The sequence below is a fragment of the Phoenix dactylifera genome, unplaced genomic scaffold, assembly GCF_009389715.1.
Source record: "Phoenix dactylifera cultivar Barhee BC4 unplaced genomic scaffold, palm_55x_up_171113_PBpolish2nd_filt_p 000328F, whole genome shotgun sequence".
Classification (NCBI taxonomy): domain Eukaryota; kingdom Viridiplantae; phylum Streptophyta; class Magnoliopsida; order Arecales; family Arecaceae; genus Phoenix; species Phoenix dactylifera.
In genome coordinates, this window is record NW_024067792.1 from 451,706 (window position 1) to 473,958 (window position 22,253).

Here is a 22,253-nt window from a genome sequence, read left to right on the forward strand (position 1 = left end):
CAAACCTATTTAAAGTGGGTCGTTCGCAGGTCGAATTGACAGGTCGGGTCATAAATTACTATCCTTACATATAAACATATTTTGCTCCTTTTGACCTGAAGAAGTTGATATGAAGACAACCATTATGCTGCAAATCTATTAGCATATATGATGTTATATGATGGAAATGATTTATACGATAATACCATAAAAGGTTCTAATCATGAAAGGCCTTGATGACCAGCTGGGATCTTAGAAAAGGCTTGCTGATGTATGGGCTCTTGCATGAGGGCAGTTGGATGATTGAGAATACATGAAAGAAAGGATTAAAATGGAATTACATTGAGAGAAAGGTGTCTCGTGTATCTATTGCCCTCGAGCAATTAAAATACTATAAAGTGCATATAGAAGTTCTCATCCACATGACCTGGAATTGTGGACAAGAGAGATACATAAGGGCTCATACTGGGTTTGTATATTTAAGAGAATTCACATGCTTATCTTATACCAAGCACACAAGACTTTATCTAAAGCTACATATCTGCAATGATAAACTATATTTGTTTTAATTATAACTTTAGAGATGCAACCAAGGGCTCTGATTTTAAAAATTTTGCATTTTTTATATTGTGTCAACTACTGCACACTGGCATTCTGAGTTTGAGTTTTGGGAAAAAAAGAGAGAGAGAAAGATAGGAAACAAAATCACTTAGAACATGTGAGGGCCTTGAAAAAAGCTGGAGCCAAGGCTAAACAAGCATCAGGAGTCTGATTTAAGCCTGAAATAAATTTATATCTATCATTGTTGATCAACAAGTTAGTTTCAAGAGCTCTATCAAATTAGAATGATGGTCACCCACCTCCTATACCCTGCATTTAGACCACTAATATGGAGTCCTAGATGCTGCACTCTTGTAAGGGTCATAGCTTAATTTTCTTCAAAGACGAACTATATAATACATTAACCATTTCTAATAAATCAAATAAGTCCCTGCTCACTTAGAGAGATTACAATTAACCCTTTCTTTGACCTTGAACAACATTAAAGGCAAGTTTCATGATCTATCCATAAGTAAAACCATAATTGCAATGATGTTATTAACAAATATCCACTATCTTAAAACATTTTATCTCAGCATATTCGAATGAAGGAATATCAATAGCCTTTGATGGAGGTTTTGGTTTGGGTCACAACCTTCCTCTTTTTGAGAGAGTTTCTAAGTTTCAGTCATGGAGAATATATCCCTGAGCATCTGGACCTGAGAAATTTGCAATGGTTGCATCTCCAATATCTTTGCATGGGACTTCACAAGAAACCAAGAGAGACATTTTTGCACACGAGAGATAATTAGACAAACACATTTACAATCTAATCGGCCTGCTTGTTCAATATTTGCATGGGATTTCAATATTTGCATGAAACTTCGTAAGCACGACAATATTTGCATGAAACTTCGTAAGCACGACAATATTTGCATGAAACTTCGTAAGCACGACAAATATATATTGGGCATGTTTTGCTAGACGGTCATTTTTTTTTTTTTTTTTTTGAAAATTTAGCATCACTGTAGCATCTCTTCATATAAGCATTGGCATACATCTCTACTCTTAAGGCACCCTTCATATTTAAATATCAAAAGCAACAACTTCTCATCCGGTAAGAATAATATCAAGCATATTTTAATGGAATATGTTCCATGAACACCACATAGATATGATGAGGGAGAGTAATATTAGTGATGTTAATAATATGTCATCAGAACAAATAATAGGATGAGAGGAAAGGTACAAAAGAAAGCTTTTGCCAATTCTATTTGTTAGACTTCTTCTGACAGAGCTCCTTGATCCATTTGAAGGTCTTCACCTTCTTGAACCGCGACAACGATGACCGCTCCTTGTCTTTCTTCCCTTCCTCATGTCGAGGCTGCGGCGGGGGGTCGGGGGTGGTGTCCCATTGGTCGGCCCATGACAACCCACTGTCCATGCCTCTCCTTCCCTCTATCCAATCTCTCTTCTTTCCGTTCTTAATCTCAATGCATAATGCTGCTGCAAGCCAAGGGGATAACCACCCTGAGGAGAATCATGAGTTGGACCATTGGTTTGTTCTACCTTATTTAGGTAGGTAGTCTTGGCTATATTGGCAAAGGAGGGTTGTCTCAACGGTCACTTTTGCTTTTGAAAATGAACTGTATGTTGTTCACCAAAAAAAAAAGATAAAAGAATGAACCATATATTGTTTTAATGACCTGATCTGCTGAAAGATGACATGCAGCCAACAAGGGTGAGAAGCGCTAAGTGTTTGACACCTACATTGAGTTCAAGATGAGGCTGGCCACAATCTAGTTTAGAGTGAGTGTAGTGCAAGCCATTTGTATTGTTAAACCTGTGCAGAAGCCTAGGCTGGCAATTTTGGATGCAACCATTGCTGAATTTCCATGGGTCAGGTGTAAGAAAGCAAGCTTAATCAGTTAAATTTGAGTCATGCCTACTTGGTTTCGATAGTAGTCATTGACCAAACCTGATTTAACCTGTCTTCTAACTCAAAATCAATCCCACCTGGTAGGATTTATAGTGTCAGTTTTGTGTTGGATCGACGCAAAATTTAAGTTAAATTTGATAAGAGGACTGGGTGGGACCTAGAGCCAACCCAAAATATGTGGGTGGGACAAATCTACAATTCAGGTCAAGTATTTATTAGTTTCTTTTATAGTTAAATATAATAATTGATAATTGGATATAAAAATACAAAAGTATCCAAATAAATTCAACGGGGCGCCAACCTTAACATTAGTTCTTTCAAATAAAACTTCTTTAATGTGATTCAAAAAATTGAATATTTTTAAGAAAAATAATAATATTGCAATTTTAGCGAATATATAATTCATAAACTGGAGAATTTATAAACAAGCGTCCATTGAAATTTAAGCATAACTAAAAAAAGAAGGATTATTTTATCTAAGCTTCATTTAACAAATTGGGAAAGGTTTTCAGGGAGGAGTTTTTGCATGACCTGTGTTCTTGGGATGGACACGATTGGGCTTTGATCGGTGGGTAGGCTTTACTTGGATTAGAACTATTAGGTAACAACATTATCTTGTGTTATGGAAGAAGGTTTCTGTGAGTTACATGAACAATTATGGGCCAGATAAATATGTTGGATTCAATTATATATATATATATATATATATATATATATATATATATATATATATATATATATATATATATATATATATATATATATATATATATATATATATATATATATATATATATATATATATTAGAGATACCTGGTTACAAGACCAAGAAAAGAAAAGAACACAAGCAAGCAATCACCTGATGCATGCAAGGCTTTTTCTTATTCTCTCTGGACTTTGGCACAAGCAACCAAATTTGTAGAGGTTTTTGTTAATAACACGCAACAACAGGCCAAGTCAAATTTTTATTCAGAGTTGCAGTCTCTTACGGTAAGCAAACAGTTATTGTCGGAATAAGTTGAAATCTTAAAAGAAAGTCTGTATATTTAAATATTTCCTTCCTTGCTACATGTGAAAATCCAACTGAAATCTAATCACTAGATTTCCATGTCCTCTGCATTTCTGTTTTCCATTTTCCTGAAATACTAAGACAATCGAGATAACGAATTAACATCCACCAATAATATCATTTTACCAATATGATAACAATTACAATTAAAAGAACAAGGATATTGGTGCTTGACGCATCATCATCCAGCCTTTTTCCAACAAAATGGGGCTGGTTAGGAGGCATGATTAGTCAAGGAACCTCCATGAAAGGATTGATCAGATTTTTGTGGCTGCCTAGCATCCAGACCCAAGTTGAGGACACATCCTTCATGACAACACAAACATCACCTGAAGAACTCTACATGACCACCAATATCCCTGCACAACAACCTTGCCTCTGCAGCCAATTTCCTACTCCTGCCAATCATCAAACCTGTCAGCTCATGCTTTGGTTTTGGTTCATAGGCTTTGACATCTGCTTCCCTCCCCATCAACAATGCCTCCCTTGCTGGGACCACACCCCCCCACCAAAACTCACGAAGAATTCCATGCATCAGCTCCCAATAGGCACGGTCGCGAAACACCTGAAATAGGCTGCTCCCATTGGGAGTCCAGCAATAGAGATCAACCCAGTCCCTGTCCATGATCTCCATCAGGCCTTGCACTTGGGGCATGTAGTAGTATGGCATAGCTTGCCATGGCAATCCAAGCTCGGGTTTCCCCTTGTTATAGGGGCATTTTACCTCAAGAATCCCACCATCAGGATGGCACCCAAGAAGGCCATCAGGTGAGGCACCAAGCCATCCATAGCTGGCATCTGCATGGATTGCAAAGCCTAATGAACCCACGTCTCGGCCTGTGATGCTCTTGTACTGCTCAATGGCTGCAGGTTCCTGAAGCACACCCCAGTTCATTGCAGCCTTGGCTGCTGCCTCAAGAGTGATGGCCTCTGGTGCAAACACTTTCTCATACCACAGCACAGACCGACGATTGCCCTTCCAGAAGCCCAAGGCGGTGCTGAAGGTACTTGTGGTTAGCTTGTCCTTGCGCAGGGCAAACCACTCTTCTGACCGTTGGGGTGCATCAGAAGAGGTGAGATGGGCTGACACGACCAGGGCTGAGCCAGTGCAGAGGATCATTGGAGATGATGGTTGGGATACCTGTGATGAGGGTGTGGTGCAGGTCCGGGCAATGTAACCTTCGAAGTTCTTTCTCGCAGGTAGAAATCCAGAACGGGAAAGGCATGCATGTGTCATTGCAGCTAGGGGTGGTCTGATGCTGCTGGTTATTCGTTTCGATTGGAGGGTCCTAACAAAATCATGCACTGCTTGAAGGTTAGATACAGGAGATGGAATAGAATGGTATATAAAGAGAAGACTGCACAAAAGACAACTGAGAAAAAATTGTGCCATTTGATTTTATGACCAACAAAAATTAAGAATATAATCATGTGAAGCAACAAAATTAGATTCTATTCTTTCTTGCAAGGAGGAAACAAGAGGTCTTTGTTTGGGTGAAGCAAGAGCTAGCATAGAGAATATTACCAAGGCAAGTATTTGATCCCTAACTTTCAGGTACTGGTCAAACATATCAGAAGAGAACCACATTATAAGTTATCCTGGGCCAAACATTTAGTGATAAAATTGGAAACTAATCTTAAACAATAATCTGTCTGTTTATAGATTAAATGCTTATTTGGGGTCATCCTAAATCTGAGCCTGCAAAAATAATAATTAGTAAAACCAAGCAGATGTATAGACTTATAATAATGCAATTAGGAAGGGAACTTGGAAAAAGAATTAGTTGGACGGAGTGCTCTGAGATAGGGAATTGACTAAAGTTTGCAGAATTACTAGGAAACTGAAGTCATACCATTTAAGTAATCACACATATGAGAGGAAAAATTAAACTCATACCTTATATGCAATAACCTAACACAGATACCTGTTTGACTGGATTAGCCATGAAACGTGTAGGGGAATTTTCTAGTTACATTGGTTTTATAACACAGTTAACCAACACAAACCAAGTAGCAAGTGAAAGCTCTATTCTTGATAGAGTGTACAGAAAACCAGCCTCCCAAAAAGAGAATATTCAGGGATATTTTGATAACTAGGATATTATTCATAGAACACATTACCAACCCTAAAATCTCAACAATACAATATGCCCAAGCGTCATGTTTAGATACAACAGTTCTACAATGAAAGTTTAGATCAACTCACAGCATCTGCTCTATTTTTCCCAGATTGATGAAACTAAGAGATTTCAAATACCTTTAATGGTTCTACAATGCCTTTTCCCATCAATTGGTCAGCTTTAATAATTTCTATAACCATTAATTATTGCCAATTAGCCAGTACAACTTCAATTATGAACTTTGAACTCTAGATAGACAGTCATGCCATAACAAAATTTAACAACTACTCATATGCGTGCCCACAGGACAGCTGCCAAAGCCAGAAGGAACCATAGGGCTTTGGTTTGGCCAGTTGACGTGTCTCTGCATTTCCTCGGTTTTGCTTAATAGTTGATCTTCTGATGACAGAAGGAAGAAGTGTCTAGAGGACTTTGGCCATTCGTTCTCAAGGCATGATATTCACCTAGAAAGCCTTTCTCTTAATTATGAAGGCTCCTATGAAAAAGTGAGGTAAATTGTTGGTTTGTGAGATCTAAAATTCCTACCATTGGTTCAGCCTGAACTGATAGCCTATCTTAAACATATTCTCCCTCTTTTAAAATGAAACACATTTCTATCTCAAGTTATTTGGGGCATCTTAGTTTATTTGGAGGGACCGATTATGTTTTCATAATATCTAAACATTGGAAGGGTGCTTGCACATTCTTTTGATTTGATTAAACCACTCCAAACTCCTAGAATTTCCCCCCTTTTTAGTCCTCATTTGAGCACATTTACATATCTTTATTTGTTACTTTCAGGGTTTTAAAGCATCCTGGTGCCCCTTTCCCATAATTACTTGGTTGGAGGTTATTAGTGTCTTTTTATTTCCTCCTAGTTCACTGACTTAATGTGCGACTTATTGGACCTAACTTTGGCCTTCCTTATTAGTTTAGTCCTCTAGAAATCTTCAAGTCCCTTTCTGATGCAGCTCCTTTGTAGATTAGAGCTGAACTTTTCACTCTTTTGGTTGATTAAATCCGAGATCTTGTCTGAAGTTTTCTTTTTTTATGATAAAACCCAGTATTTTTTTTTTTCAAAATGCAAGATAAAGAGATAGAAAATAGAAGAAAGTGGGAGAGGAAAAGAAATAATGGAGACTACGAGAAACTAGAGAAAGAAGAAGAGCAATGATGCCTAAACAGAAGATGAGAAAATAGGTTTTTTGCATATTGCACCCCATATTTTGTCAATATTATATATGCCACCTCCCCTTATCGTTATTTACAAATAGACCTACGAAAATCCATATATATTGCAAAATGAACCTCAGTTAAGCTTCCATTAATGGAACTTGATGAAGCTATTATTGTAAATGTTAGAGAAGACCATTGTATATTTGATGACCAAAATAACCCATAATAAAAAGCTATTTTGCTTCGTGACCCTGTCCATGCTCATGCGCAAGCACATCCCCCACAATCTCTCCTCATCCCCAAATTCCCTTACCTCTCTCTTCTCCACCACTCCTTTATCGTCACCTCTATTTCCCCAGCCACCACTACCTCCTTTGGCCTCTATGGCCATTGGACAACCCTCATCCCCCATATTAAGTCTAAGCTCGACATGACCCTCCCCATCCTTTACTCGGAGCAGATCATCAAGGCCATACACTACTTTGTTCTAGCCAGCAATGGCAAGTGTGCTCCCCATCATGTGAGTCATCGCTTGCAAGCTTACTGGTGGCAAGTGCTTCGCTGCCTTCCCTGCATCTATACCCTCGAGATGGTCGATACAACCTTCCTTGTCCATCTAGCTCTGCCAAGATAGAGATCGTGATCATCCAGAAGTCTTGTCTCCATACTCAGCTCCTCAAGCAAAAGAACCTCAAAGAGACCATCGTCATCATCCCAGTTCATGTACAAGCATTCCTCCAAGAATGATCAGTTTGATGGATTAAATAAGGGAACCGACCATTTGGAGGCAGGAACAAAGAATTGCATGTTAAGGTAGAGAGCTTCCCGTTCAAGATCGATGGTGAGGAGAAGGGCAACAGAAGGAGCAGATTAAAAAACTGAAGGTGAAGATCAAGGAGCTAAGGAGGACAGCCTCAGAGCAAAGCTCTAACAAGTCGAGGTGGTCTCTAAAGGAACAATGGAGATCGATGAGTGCTCATTGTCTCGAAGGTTCCAGGGGCTCATCAATGCTTCTACTCAATCAAATCTTCTCAATAACTTGACAAAGCCCTTAAAAATCTATCAACATTGCTTCAAATCTCAAAATCTAGAAGCCAGAGACTACGGATTCATAGCTAGAGGAAGGAAAATTCAGAGGACCCAACAAACATGCTGTAAGTAAAAAGGTATTTCAAAGCCTTGAACTTCTAGGGTTCCAAACTCCCAACTTAGTGGGCTTGGCATCGACATTGCCATTGGCCCAGGGAGCTAGTGTGTAGCCCTTGCAAGAGATAAAGAAGACTATCCCTTCAGTCATCAAAAAAAAGAGAGCAAGAAGAAGGCACTGAAAGAGGAAAGAGGAGAAGGAGGTGGTGGGGAAGGAGGGAGGAAGAAGGGGAGGGTTTGGACCTAGTTAAGGTTAACCAGAGGTAAAATGGATGTTTTCTACCTCTGAGTCCATGGTTAAGTGGAGCAAAAGAATATTACTGAAAGGGGTTTTTTGCAATTTATATTGACGATAATTTGTGAGCATGAATAGTGATAAGAGAAGGCTTTTTATATGATATCGATAAAATATGGTGTCCGACATGCAAAAATTCCTAACTCTACTAAATCATGCAACATCTCATCTACATTCATTCACAAGAATCATATAAATAAATATACAATCAAAGCGCTACCCAAGAAATATTCAAAATCCCAAAACACCCCTCCACTATTGTGGTTAGCCTTGGGTCTACTTGGAAATAAGGATGGAGTAAGGAGGGGTGCATGGATGCCTAAGAGAGATGCGGCATCCTTATGTTCTTGTAACCTACCTTTCCCTTGTGCATTTTTTTTATTGGTTGGCTAGTTAAAGACCCCATATAAAGGGAGGGCTAGTGCACGAGACTTCCACCACTACAAAGTCTAGGGCGGGTCAAATGCATGCAGCCTTACCCTACTTGCAGAGAGGTTAAACGTGTTAAGCATATAAGCACTTTCGACTTTACTTGCAGTGGTCAGTCACGCAAGACGGGAAGATAGTTTCGTTCTTCAGAGTCGTTCGACCGGAATCAATCACCGCTGCTTTCAAAAGGGTAGCTGCTACTATGGAGATTCCATTCCGTCTCTATCTATGTCATTTCGAGATACGAAAGACGACTTTTTTCCATGTTTCGAACCTATTGCGCCAAAGCTCACCCTCTCAGTTAAAGACCCCATAACTTCTAAAAAGGTCAAGGTGGCACTTAAATCTAACATCACAAGATCACATGTAATCTAAAATCCTAAATCATCCGAAACTAGAGATTAGGTCATATATCCATTATACAACTAAAATAAGCTCTAAAACTTAAAAATTAAATGCTAAACAAATGGAGACCAAAGGCAAATATCTGCATAGAAGTCTTCCAAATGGAGACCATTTTCTAGTGCAATCATCTACACTGGACTCTCCATCTAGTTAACTGGGATACATATACTTCTTTTAGTGTCTCCATCTTATAATCTCAAATATTTGCCAACTCTCCTATGATCTGCTCCAACTTTGGCTACTTTAGGTGCACGCTAATATTTTTTCACCATTCTTACAAATTCACATTTTAAATTCATTCTACACACCTAGTATTTTCTTTCTTCACTTGAATCAATTATCCCTTCTATTCAAATTCTTAATCAGCTTCCGTCTATTGCCAATCAAGTTTCTAATTTTATTTCTTCTTATACAACATCTTGATTTTAATCCACTGTTCTTTTTGTAGGTGGATTTGAATATTTATTATACATCCTTGCCAGTTGCCACTCTTTACATTCCACCACCTCCTTTGATACATTTATAATTTTTAATGTTGCCTTTTCTCTCATATATTGGCTGATACAGGGTTTTTCTCTTCTTTTACTTCTCATATCACCTCCTATTCTCAGAGTCATTGCTATCCAGGCTGTCATATTTAGTGACAACTAATTGTCCCTCCCTACTGTGCATGCTAACTAATACTTTAGATATGGAGCATGGAAATTGTTTTCTTATGGGACATTCCCCAGATACTTGCATTCTACAAGCATGCTACAATCAAAAACAGTAAGCTTTAATCTCACTAGCTGTGGCTTGCATTATCTTCTTGCACCTTGGCTGTCTTGGGGCCATCTTCATTGCCTTGGATTCTTGCCACATGACCTAACTATCATTTCCCATATTATTACTATAACTTCAGATTTTTGCAATCAATTTCTGTCCACGTCACATTGCCATTCCAACTGTCACCCACAAAACTACTCTTGCTGCCATGATGCTGCTAGCTTACCAGTTCCATTCTAAGCATATACACTTCACCGCTAGCCTGCATTTCTAGCCTCTTATCATCTAATTCTAGATTATCAAGGCTACAATTCTACAGATTCATTTAACCATTCCACCTTAGACCAGAATTCCTTTTAAGATCAAAACAAATTTGTCATGATTTTCTTCCATCAAAATCCTAATCTTGTGCTGATGTTATGGTTATTACTCTAGCTCCAGTCAGTTCTTTCAGTACTTTGTGGACTAGCCTTGTAACCAGCAGCAGACCTTTATAGCTTCTATTTTCATTTATACCATTGTCTCTTCTTGGTCATGAAATCGCTTCTAGTCCTGCAAGTTAAATCTTCCTCAGCCTTCAACACTAGTGTTTGTGCATCAAGCTTGTTAATCGCTTCTTTTGCAATCATAAACATACCCTTGTTAAAGTGCTATCAATCTATTCCAAGCATGCAAGATTCTACCCCCTAGTGTCGTGTCTTCGTCGCTTATTTCGTTTTTCTAGCCACAAAAGTTCAGGTTTATGCTCACATGAGATGATGCATTCACCCTAATAGCTAGTCTGCAATTTTGATAATTTACAAGTAGAAAGACATTCTTATTTATGTAAGCCCTGTGGTGTAGTAAATCATCTCAGACCACTAAATTGCTACATTCTTCCTCTCATAATATCCCACTCACCAAAAAGAATCCAAAATTATAACCATATAACCCAAATCCCTGCAATAACGTTTCTTCATAATTGCATGAAATTGATAAGGCCCACTAGTTAACCTCATTTAGCAGAGACATCAAGAGCCAGTCTATTTACTGCTTCCTGTAATAATCTTCTACTTTTCTTATGAGCAATAACTAGAAGCGAAATCTTCAACAGACACCTCCTAAACACCCATTGTATCAGGGACAACCAAAAAAGAAACCAAAGCATCAATACTTGAAATCTCCTTTTCTTCAATAACCAACAAAATAACTCGAAAAGGAGTATAAACTACTCAAAAGAGTACAAATTGCTCAAATTTCTGCACTTAATTTCAAGTAAAAGGAAGAAGCAAAAGAGAAAGAAATTAGAAGAGAAAAAGGAGCAAAGGTCATATTTTTCGAACTCATTTACGAACTCCAAAAAAAACTTGGGGAGAAAGAAAATAAATTCAATCCAGAAGGTAATGGAGCAAGCCCAAATCAAATCTTTAGAGAAAAGCCGCCGCTTTTAGTACCTGAGGGACGCCACGGAGTGCCCGACCGCTGCATCGTAAACCCAGAGGAACCCTTGGCCGCAGCCCATGCGGGAGCAGTAGGGGACCCTCGTCGAAGGGGAATACAAACAAACACATGGGCGGGGTTCGATCGAAATGGGTACGAACACCTCCCGGGAAGACGCGGAAAGATTAATCTCATCTCATCTCCTGCCCTTGTTCCCCGAACCAACGACGGGAGCGGCGCCGTTATGGGAAGTCAAGGGAAAGGTGAGAGCTTTTTCCAACCAGTGGGAAAACAACGCATGGTCCAATATACGTCAACCGTCTGATCTATATCAGATGGCTCCACTCGTCGAAGGGATAGTGGGTATTTCTGGAAATCTACATGCTTATATATAAAATCTCTCTTTTTCGTAAGAGATCAAGGCTTTCTTCAAAAAAATCTCTCCTTTATAGAAGGGGCGAGAAAGAGAAGAGGGGGCGATGGAGAACGGGAACCACGAAATCCCTGAGAACGCCAACGAGCGTAAGATTTTCATTTTTTAAATTGAAAAAGTAATCTTTTTGCTCTTTTTTTGGTGTTTTGTCTGATTTTTGGGGGTTTCTCGATTAATATTTGGGGGTTCTTACAGATTGCCCGGGACCGCAGTCGGAATCGGCGGGGAAGGCGGACGCATGCGAGGGATGCCCGAATCAGCAAATCTGCGCCACGGCTCCAAAAGGCCCTGACCCTGGTATATTTGTCTTCAACTTTATTTTTTTTCCATGTTCTGTTAAAAAAGCTACAATTTTTATTCGTATTTCTGTTGGAAGAGATAGCACTTGATAGGTTTTCTTGGAGTTGGTGAGATTCTAAGTTTTTGGTTGTTAAAGTTTTTTGAGTTGTTTTGAATTTTCTTGCTTCTTGTGTGTCTTCGGTACAATTCCTTCCTGAAAGTTCATATGTTTTGTACGCAAAGAAGCTTCTTTCTGTAGAGAGAGAGAGAGAGAGAGAGAGAGAGAGAGAGAGAGAGAGAGAGAGAGATCTAAATCTTTTTTTTTTTTGAATGAAGAGAGAGAGAGGTCTAAATCAATCTTCATCTGTAGTAGCTACGGATTCTTCGATCTTGTGCAGAAGGGGTTGCATGTTGTTTGTTGGTTCCTTAACTTTGTTTGGACTAATTATTTGAAGCTTAGTTACTAAACTTCCACTTAAGAGAGTAAAAATGAAAGAAAAAGCTTAGTACATGAAAGCTTTGATAACTTAGCACGTAAAAGCTTTGAGGTTGATATTGTTCTGTACAACTGTGTAAGGGTTGTTTGTTAATTTTGCATTCTTCTTTATATCAAAGTGAAGATTTGGTAGTGAGAAAATTAATATGTATTTAAGCTCTCAATTGACAACAATGTTCAGGATTTATTAGTGGGATAATACATTAGATGTGCTCGGCAAAATTTTAAGCATGTTATGTTGGAATCCGAAGATCAAATTCTGTTATTCAGTTGTTGAGAAAGATGAGAAATAATGGAGTATAATGACTATGGTCGTTCTTGAATGAGATCTTCAAGCCCCACCATCAAAGACTTTGAATCTAAATTTAGAGTCTTCCCTTCAGGAGGCGCCAATAATTTAGAGTCTTCCCATCAGGAGGCCCCAACCTGCGATATGATCACAATCTCCTCATATTTAGTCAGTTCAGAATTCTTCTATTTCAGTGTATATCACTAGAAAGGTTGTTTTTAGGCATTTCTTTTTCTTTTCTCTGTCAAGGCAGGTTGTCTTGAATTTTGAGACAGTTGTCTAGAAACTTTGTAATAGTCGAGTAGTTTGGTGTTTTGATATCGTTTGAAAATAGTGAGGATTATTCTTAATAAATCTTGAGGTTCCTTGTTTTTTGTCCATGCTGATTTCACCACCTGATAATTTATCAGACATTGATTTCTATCAAAAAAGCCTAAAGGACTGTTGTATTGATTTGTTGCTGACTTTTTGAGCAATCTTTATTCAATCTTTAGTCATTTTTTGTCCTTCTAGGTATCAACTTTTGGACTTTTTTGTTTGATTTGCACCTGTTTTCACTGCTACATTTTTTGTTTTGTTTGCAAGACATTTCGCCCTTTATTGCACTATGTCTAATTATATACGGAACATTATTATGGCAGGCCAGTAAGTTTGTCTTACTCCTTCCCTTTAATTCTTTTGGAACTACATTTCCTTAGTCATCTCCTGGCTAGGGGTGTTATATCTTTCTTATGCTCTTCCTACCTTGTGCTCAGAACTTGCCTTGGCTTTTTCTATTTCTTTCGTATTGCTTTACATCTTTTGTCATTCTTTTAGCTCTTCTGGTGTTTGTTGCTTGGCTCAGCTTACTTCCTACCCAAAGTTCATTTGGTTTGGAGATGACTTCCTCGCATTATAATGTCATGAGCGAACATCTTTTCTTTAGTCTTTGTTTGTTGGTAAATATGAGAAGTTTAGCTGTTGGTTCGTTATAACTCATGCAGACCCTAAGGGATGTGATATGTGGATCTCAATGGCTCTGTGTATTGGCATTCTCTCGCATCATCTGGTTTTGCAAGTCTTAATAATTAGTTCTGGCAGGACTTCCCATATATTTTGATGTTCACGAAGATTTGTGATAGTCTTTTGAATAAAGCTTCCGGATTTATAAGATCTCATACCATCTCCCGGTATTACTTGATTCTCTGTTTCATAGTCCACTTAACAAGGTGATCAATCAACCCAAGCATTCAATGATATACACAGCCTGTAGCTTAGTCTTGTGGCTAGGAAACCATGACTGTCCTCTCAAGTGAGTTCTACACTTATAAATATTTGACATCAAGTAGATTTCATCCACAAAATCCATTTTATCATATGCCAGTGTTTTTTTTTCTTTGACAAATAACTACACCAGTAAATTTCATGTGGGTCAAGCTTGAATGTTTTATGCCTGGAGTTCAATAAGTTCACACATGAGACCTAGATCCATGTTTAAGTGTGTCATATATTTACACGTAATCTGACCTTCTTGGACTTCTAGTAATGTAGCCTTATATGTTGGAGAGACACCATGCCTGTTGAATTAGATTGATTAATTTTTGATCGCCTATTGCTTATAAGGTTTACTACAGGCTCTTATTTCCAAGTCTAGCTTATTCTCTCCAAATTCTGATGTCTTGATTTATTATATCATCTAGAAAGAGAGGTACTTTGAATTATACCAACAAATTAAAAACTTGGTCTTTATCGTTGTTTGACGTTTCTAATAGTCTCCTTTTAATTCTTTGAAATGCATGGTGTCGTCACCTAGCACAAACCCTATTCTAGAAAAGATTTTACTTAGGAATGGTTCATGTAATCCATCATGGTTTTTCTTTATAAAAAATCTTTTTTTTTTCATTATTCTATTTTTAGCCTCTAAGATAATGCAACCACCAGTTGAACAAAAAGCACCTTCTAAGATAAGCTGGCATTGGATAAGGACATTTGCATGCATGAGACGAACCCATCAAATACCTACTTTTTTTTAGCAAGAACGCTGGCAACTTCTTCGCAGCCTAAGGCCTTTGTGATTAACCACATCCACACCATTTCTTTTTGATGTTAATGAACCTAATGCATAATCAGCTCGTCCATCTTTCTCCTATGAACCCAGTAAAAGCCTCTGAATCTTTAAACAATTGCAGAATTCTTGTTCAAAGCAAGTTAAAGCTGCCAGGTCATGAAGCCTTGTTATTCTCCTCTCCTTAACTTCCTAAACATAGAACTCCCACTCCAAGGGGCCTTTTAACATTTTTCTAGGTTAGAGATATTATTAAAAAGATTTTTTTTTCCCTTTTAAGTTCTTTTCTTCCATTTACTTATACATAATATTCAGATATTTTTGCATATATACCCCTTGGAATATGTCTTATTGCACATTTATCGCTAAAAGGTTATATTAGCATATGGTTTGCCTCTGCCGACACATCCCATTAAGCATTGTTGTGCCAAATGCCTGAAGCCATTGCTAAATGGTTATTATTGGCTTGAATGACTAAAATATCATTTACTCCCATCCATATTTTTTGTTTTAGTTTGTGACATTTGGGAAGGGTATGGTGTAAAACAATTATTACGAAAGTCACCAGACCATTGGAACAATTTTGGATGGGTATTGATGCTAAAGGACATCATACAGCTTGGAGTTGACGCAAATATGAGCTTCCAGACCATATGAGCCTCCAAATGTTGCTAGGCAGAAACTTAACTTTATGGGCAAATCTGCAAAAATTTTTGAAATGAGCAGTATTTTTGTAAATAACAATGTTTTGAGGGTTGAATGTCCAAAAGGCATATGTTGAGGATTATATATGCAAAAGTCTCAAATAAATATAGATGTATAGATTTAAGTCAGACTAACCCTGTTTTCTCTCATTATTTTAAGATATGGAGGTTTGGTTGTCACATAGTATGCATTGTTGGTCCATGTTTTGTAGGCATGTCTAATGGTTTTTCGAGGCATAAGCGAAGTGCACAATCAAGAGCAGGATTGTTTTTGGAAGAATATTTTGCTGGGCAATGGCAATATTTTGTTTAATTTAATAATCTATTTTTATGTTTTTTCTCCAGAAGTGCTCTTTTCTTCAGTCAAAACAAATATGATAAATTATGAAGCTCGTCCTTAATCCATGTGACTAGCAATGAAAACTAAGACATGCAACAAGCTGAGATCTAGTGTACATGTGCTCCTTTTTCTGTCAAGTGATGACTAGTTGCGTTTAGAATCATTTTTGAAGTTCCTTTTGTGGATATGGAATGGCATATTATGTTTGGAAGATTGCACATTATTTCAAGCTGGATTATGTTTGCAAGTATTGATGCTATAAAACTATTTATACTTGTAAAGGATACTAAAAAAATGAAAAAGTATTTAATTAAGGTAACAAAATGTGGGAGAATGTTTTGTAGTTCGCTTTGAATCTAACATTAATCTTGGAATGGCAAAGCCAATTTAGACAAGAGAGGGCATGCTAGAAAATTTGTAAGCATAGTATGCTATACCGGCCCGTACCGGCTAGTTCGGCACGTACCGTACCGGTCTAGACTCTGACTGGTATGGTTCAGCCATAGAAAATGGTACAGGGCCCGTGCTGGCCAAACCCAGTCGGAGCTAGGGAAGAAGATGAGAAGGAGAGAGTGAGCGGGGGAGGGAGGGTGAAGGAGAGGCCTCCGCCATCCCCCCCGGGTAGCCCTCCACGAGCGGTGGAGGCCTCTCCTCCCTCCCTTGCTTGCTCGCTCTCTCTAGGCCTTCGTCTCCTCCGGCTTCAGTTGGGTCCGTTTCGGTACGGGCTCGATACCGGTTCTGGTTCCAAACAAACCGAACCAGTCCGGTAGGCCACCGGTATGCCTACCGGTACCAGTTCAGCATACCTTGTTTGTAAGTCTAGTTGGTTGATAAGAGGCATATTTTTTTTTTACATAGTTTTAGCTAATACAATAGTAAAAAAAAATTCTGAGGTTTTCTTGTAAAAGAGTCTAGATTAAGAAAGCAAGGTCTCTCATATAGAACAAGCATATCATCAATATGGTGCAAATATTAAGCCCGTGAGTCTCATAAAAAAACTAGCCCAAGTAAAATTACATTTCTTATAATTGAAATAAAGTTGGTTTGCGCCAACAAAAAATAAATTTGGTTTGCTTTATAGCCAAATATGTTATATACTTGATTCCTATGCATATCAAGTATGATGAGAATTGAATGTGTTTTTGCTTTCCACAAATATTTAAAAGAAAATTAATGCTATACTAGGGGTGCAAATGGGTCGGGTCATGAGTGATCTCGACCCAACACGGTTTTTTGTTCGAGTCCTAATTTTGGATACAGACCCAACTCAATAGAAGATCGAATCGGGTTGGATCCACTGCTACAATTTTTGACTCAACGGGTCATTCGGGTCGAGTCGGGTCGGGTCCATGTATAACCCGGACCCAACCCAAAAAATTCGGATCCGATTCGGATCCGGGTTGGGTCCGATTCGGGCCAACCCATCCATGGTTTCAGAACTTGTGTTTGCATCCCCATAGGCTGCAACCCATAAGCCCAAGTAATTTTACAGATTTGGAGCGGGTCGGGTCATATCATAGGACTGAAAACCCATAATTATCCAAATTTCAAATAGGCCGGGTCGGGTCTGAATTCAGTAAATCCAGACCCGACCCGGAAAATGGAACAGATCCAATTTTAGGACCTGACCCGGCCCCATGGGTCCTCTAAAATGGGTCGAGTCGGGTCTAACCGGGTTGGGTCTGGTCGGATTGAGTCACGGGTCAACCCAACCCATTTGCAGCCTTATGCTATACCATAATAACTACATTATATAAAGACTTCAAAGTAATCTTAGAAAGAAAAAGAAAATAAAAGAAATGTATGAGATATGTTAGGGTTCCCAAATCTATTTGTGAGATAAGAGTTAAGGTTGAATCATGTTATCATTAGTGCTTTGAAACCCGACTAGCCGAGTTGACCTATTTGACCCATCACCTGCCAGCAATGGTGAGTCAAGTTGAGTCTAAATTGGCTTTTAGATAAAATCCATCCAAACTGCTTAAGCTGAAGATTTAACTGTTCAAACTGTTCTAGTTAACAGCTCATTTGATCTAGCCAAATTGATTGATTTTTTTTTTTTTAAAAAAAAAGAGGCCCTATCCCTTGAATCTTAATCTCATTTTCTCTCATCTTCATCATCTTCTTCCTACTCATGGAAGTGACCATCAGCAATAACTAGATCAACAATTCTCCTCATCCTTGTCTTGATCTTTTCTTGGACCTGACAAGGTGGTGTGATCGGAGGGGGTCGATGCAGTGGGGCAATAAGGGCGCTTGGGCAGCATTGAAGGGGGGGTTAACAGTGGTGCTAGAGAAGAGTTGGGCCAGAGGGGGTTGAGGCTATGGGAGCCAAGAAGGGCTGAGTACTGGAAGGGGTTTAATTTGTGAAACTCCAGGTGTCAATGGAGGGAAATTGAAGCTGTGATGGTTGGGAATTGAGGTGGTTACTAGGGAGTCAAGATGCCAGAATGGGAGGATGTGGAGAAGGGAGGAGTGGAGGGCTTGGGTTGGGAAATAGAGAAGGGAGGAGCGGAGTTCATGTATTAGAGGGAAAAAAAGAGGCGGACTGAGTATGGAAGTTAATATGTAAAGGCTGGGTTATCTGGTAGAACTGCAGTCCAACTGCAGTTGAACTGTGGACCTTGACCCAAACCTCGAAATGGTTCAATCTAGCTCATTGGTTCTGAAAATGACATTTTTTTTTTTAATTTTCATGTGAACAGAACTAATTTTTCCAACTAATTTTTCCAACAAAAAATGAATCCTATGTGAGATCATCACATGTGAAGAGTCCAACTTGGATTAGTGAGTGGAGAATTGGTATATATCTAGCATTGCCTTTCATTTGATAGTCGTTATGGAGAGAGAATTACCAATGGCAGGTTGATACATATTGATAAAAGTCCTTATAAGCTATTCATGCTTGTTTCATGCCATTAAGATGACCTTATTTAAAATATGTTATGTATATGAAGGTAATACTTAAAGCAGGTTTAAAAGATCCTATGGGGTTGAAAATCAAAAAATCTTCCATGACTCATTTCTCTTTATTATTATTATTTATATTAGCAAGATTAAGATCAACCTAATTTTATGAATTTCCAATTTATGAAAAAAAAAAACCTAATATTTCATATTATTATTAAGATTAAAAACAGCCCACCAGTGACTTTTAAACTTCAGAAAAGAGCTTTTCTGAAGTTAGAAGCTTGAGGTGGAAATGTTAAAATTCTTCCCTGGGTCCAAAGGTGTGCTGACTTCTGTCTTCCCTGCAAGAACTAGCGAACCAAACTTGTATGGTAGCTTCATCATGAAATAGTGATCTGGTTAACTTGGGAGGTGTAGAAAAAGAACAATAGTGGTGTTGCTCTTTTCTTGTGTCTTGCACTGGTGCAAACTGCAAACCAACTTCAACCAAGCTGAGATATCGTAACCGTGCTGATGCCTATGCCTATCTATTTGCATAAAGACACATCCCCTACTTCAGGATTAATTATTATTTGGTGATAACCTTTGAATCTGGTAAAACGTTTTATGCAACAAATCTATAATATTAGTGTTTATTATTTACATTAGTTATATAAATACTTCAACTGGTGCTCTAACTAGGTGTGTTGTGTTAGGGGATTCTTTTGGTGTCATAGTTATTCATCCTGGCTTAAATCTGTGGTTGATTTTTCCCCTTTATTTTTGATCCTACATAATTAAAATCTTGTTCTTAAAACTTGAATATTTTGCATTACTTCTTTCCATGTTCAGTCAATGACTTAGCGTTATATTTCACCTGTTTGTTGGTATTCTATTGGTCTCAACTTATTATATACATGAGTTAAGCTAGGCCTGGCCTTGGATAGGGATCTAGTGCAAGTGTAGATCAAGGCTGAACCTTCCTAATGGTAAATCAACCTTATCAGGAACTGCAGAGACCTATTGGGTTTGGTTTTAAGTTGAAAGTCTTGTAGAAACATTCTGAAATATTGAACTGTCTTATATTCAATATGTATATCATCAAAGATAAGGCAGCCTGCAAGTGATGCATGGCAGGATAAAAAATATGCAAGGATTGTGGAAGGTGACTCTGGACAATATTATCTAGTTGCAGTAACAAAGGAAATGGTTTGCAAACTTACGTGGAGGAGGGTTATTATCCTGGAGGTTCTCGTTTTGATAGCAACAACAGACAACTTAGGACCAAAAAGCAGAAAACAAATTTGTGTGCTAGGGCTTCATATTTTGTTTCTGATAAGTCGAGCCATCTCCACTTAGAATATAATACATGATATTTCGTTTGATTTTTGGCAAAATCTATATTGCATCAAAATATGCTTTGAAAGATCCTGTAGAGGCACTCCTAACCTGGTTAGTGTGCTGGACAGCTCCGTAAATTAAGTTGGTAATTAAGTTATTTGATTATGTTTCAAGTGTGTATCATGATTTCAGAAGAGGCGTTATTATTGTTTATTGTTGTTATTGTTGCTATTTAATTATTGTTATTACTATTTGTTATTACTATTATCATTTTGATTACTACTTTCATTATTACATATTCTTGGCATGATTAAATTGTCTTCACTTGTTTAGGAAGACATTGTTTCCACATTCATATATCCTGAAGCCCTTTAAGTCCGCTTTTAAGTTTTCTGCCAGTTGATGCATGCTTGAAACCATTCATTATGCAAACAGACAGTGCGCACAGGCATGTAAAATTGTTCACATATAGTATGCTGTATCATTTACTAAGTATGCATCATTTTAGAATTTAAAACATTAATTTTCTTAAGTGATATCATTGTCTGTGTTTGTGAAAATTGTAACATACAAACCTCTGACTAAGTTATTGATGGGACATCAAATTTTTCTGTCAGACTTGGTCGCTATAGTGGAGAGGATGGCTACTGTTAAACACAAGATACTGGTTCTCTCCGGGAAGGGTGGGGTTGGAAAAAGCACATTCTCAGCCCAGCTTTCTTTTGCATTGGCTGACATGGACTACCAGGTTGGCCTCCTCGACATAGATATATGCGGGCCCAGCATCCCCAAGATGTTAGGCCTTGAAGGGCAGGACATCCACCAAAGCAACCTCGGCTGGTCCCCGATATACCTTGAATCAAACCTCGGGGTCATGTCTATTGGGTTCATGCTTCCCCACCCTGATGAGGCTGTTATATGGAGGGGTCCTCGCAAGAATGGACTCATCAAGCAGTTCCTGAAGGATGTGCATTGGGGAGAGCTGGATTATCTCGTGGTTGATGCTCCTCCCGGGACATCCGATGAGCACATTTCAATTGTACAGTTTCTGCAAGCCACTGGAATAAATGGTGCAGTAATTGTAACGACTCCACAACAGGTGTCTTTGATCGATGTGCGTAAAGAGATTAGCTTTTGTAAGAAGGTTGGCATCCGGGTCTTGGGTGTTGTGGAGAACATGAGTGGTTTGAGGCAGTCGATCCCTGATCTCAAGTTTGCAAAATTAAGCGAGGCTGGAGATGAGAACGATGTAACAGAGTGGGCACTGAATTATATTAAAACAAATGCTCCGGAGCTGCTTTCCATGGTTACATGTAGTGAGGTTTTTGATAGCAGTGGGGGTGGGGCGGCAAAGATGTGCATGGAAATGGGTGTTCCGTTTCTTGGTAAAGTGCCAATGGATCCACAGCTCTGCAAGGCAGCTGAGGAAGGGCAGTCGTGTTTTGCTGACCAAAAATGCAGTACAAGTGCACCTGCTCTGCGAAGAATCATTGAGAAACTGGTTGCAGCTCACCAGTAGCTGCGAAATTTTAATGCAGAATTGCTATTCTGCAGCTTTAATAGCTGTTTATTCACAGTTTTGTGTTTTCTGGGCTTTTATTTTCACCTGTTCATCTTACAAAAATTAAATTCTGCAATCCACTTTATGTTACACGCAGGCTTTGTACTTCTGTAGCTGTTATGCTTTGATCTTGTATAAAATGGAGGAAATGTTGAATCAGAATTATGAATCCTCCTTCTCATCATCTTCTGTCATCTCTCTTTTGTTCGTCTTACTGGAGTAACCCACCATTATGACTCCCATTTCCCCATCCGAACTCAAACAAGTGCTGGGTGTGGATTAAATTTCATCATTCATTTGCCACCATAAAATTACATCCTCATGTTCTATCCATTCTCTCGCAGATCATGTTTCATCCACTGCTTACGTTGTGTCATGCTTTTATTTTGGCGAGTGGCATTTATGGTGAGTATTATATAACTTTGATAGCTACTCGGAGAATTAATCTCAAGTTTTGCGAGATTGATTCAGATAGAGTTATGTGAGATGCCACCATTCACTGAATTGTTATACTGATCAATGGCATCGACAAAGGCTCGGTACACCAGTTAGTGTGTTAGTGATGATTTGAAGGTTCTCGGTGCAGTCAAAAGG

The 22,253-nt window shown here is 38.5% G+C and overlaps 2 protein-coding genes across 3 annotated transcripts; one reads left to right on the forward strand and one right to left on the reverse strand.

The window, feature by feature from the left end:
- Window positions 1-3,485: 3,485 nt before the first annotated feature.
- On the reverse strand, window positions 3,486-11,557 carry LOC103708844. 2 transcript variants are annotated; one of them, XM_008793937.3, is made up of 2 exons: window positions 11,298-11,557; window positions 3,486-4,833 (listed from the first exon to the last, which is right to left on the reverse strand). In XM_008793937.3, exons 1-2 carry the CDS (start codon window positions 11,476-11,478, stop codon window positions 3,854-3,856), a joined length of 1,161 nt encoding a protein of 386 aa, XP_008792159.1. In that variant the 5' UTR covers window positions 11,479-11,557; the 3' UTR covers window positions 3,486-3,853. The 2 variants fall into 2 exon arrangements, with proteins under 2 accessions (XP_008792159.1, XP_008792160.1); XM_008793938.4 differs by having other exon boundaries at window positions 3,486-4,817; window positions 11,298-11,556.
- Window positions 11,558-11,679: 122 nt separating this feature from the next.
- LOC103708843 (cytosolic Fe-S cluster assembly factor NBP35-like) lies at window positions 11,680-21,843 on the forward strand. Its single transcript, XM_008793936.4, has 3 exons — window positions 11,680-11,805; window positions 11,912-12,013; window positions 20,716-21,843. The coding sequence occupies exons 1-3, from the start codon at window positions 11,763-11,765 to the stop codon at window positions 21,615-21,617; spliced, it is 1,047 nt and encodes a 348-aa protein (XP_008792158.1). The 5' UTR covers window positions 11,680-11,762; the 3' UTR covers window positions 21,618-21,843.
- Window positions 21,844-22,253: the final 410 nt, after the last annotated feature.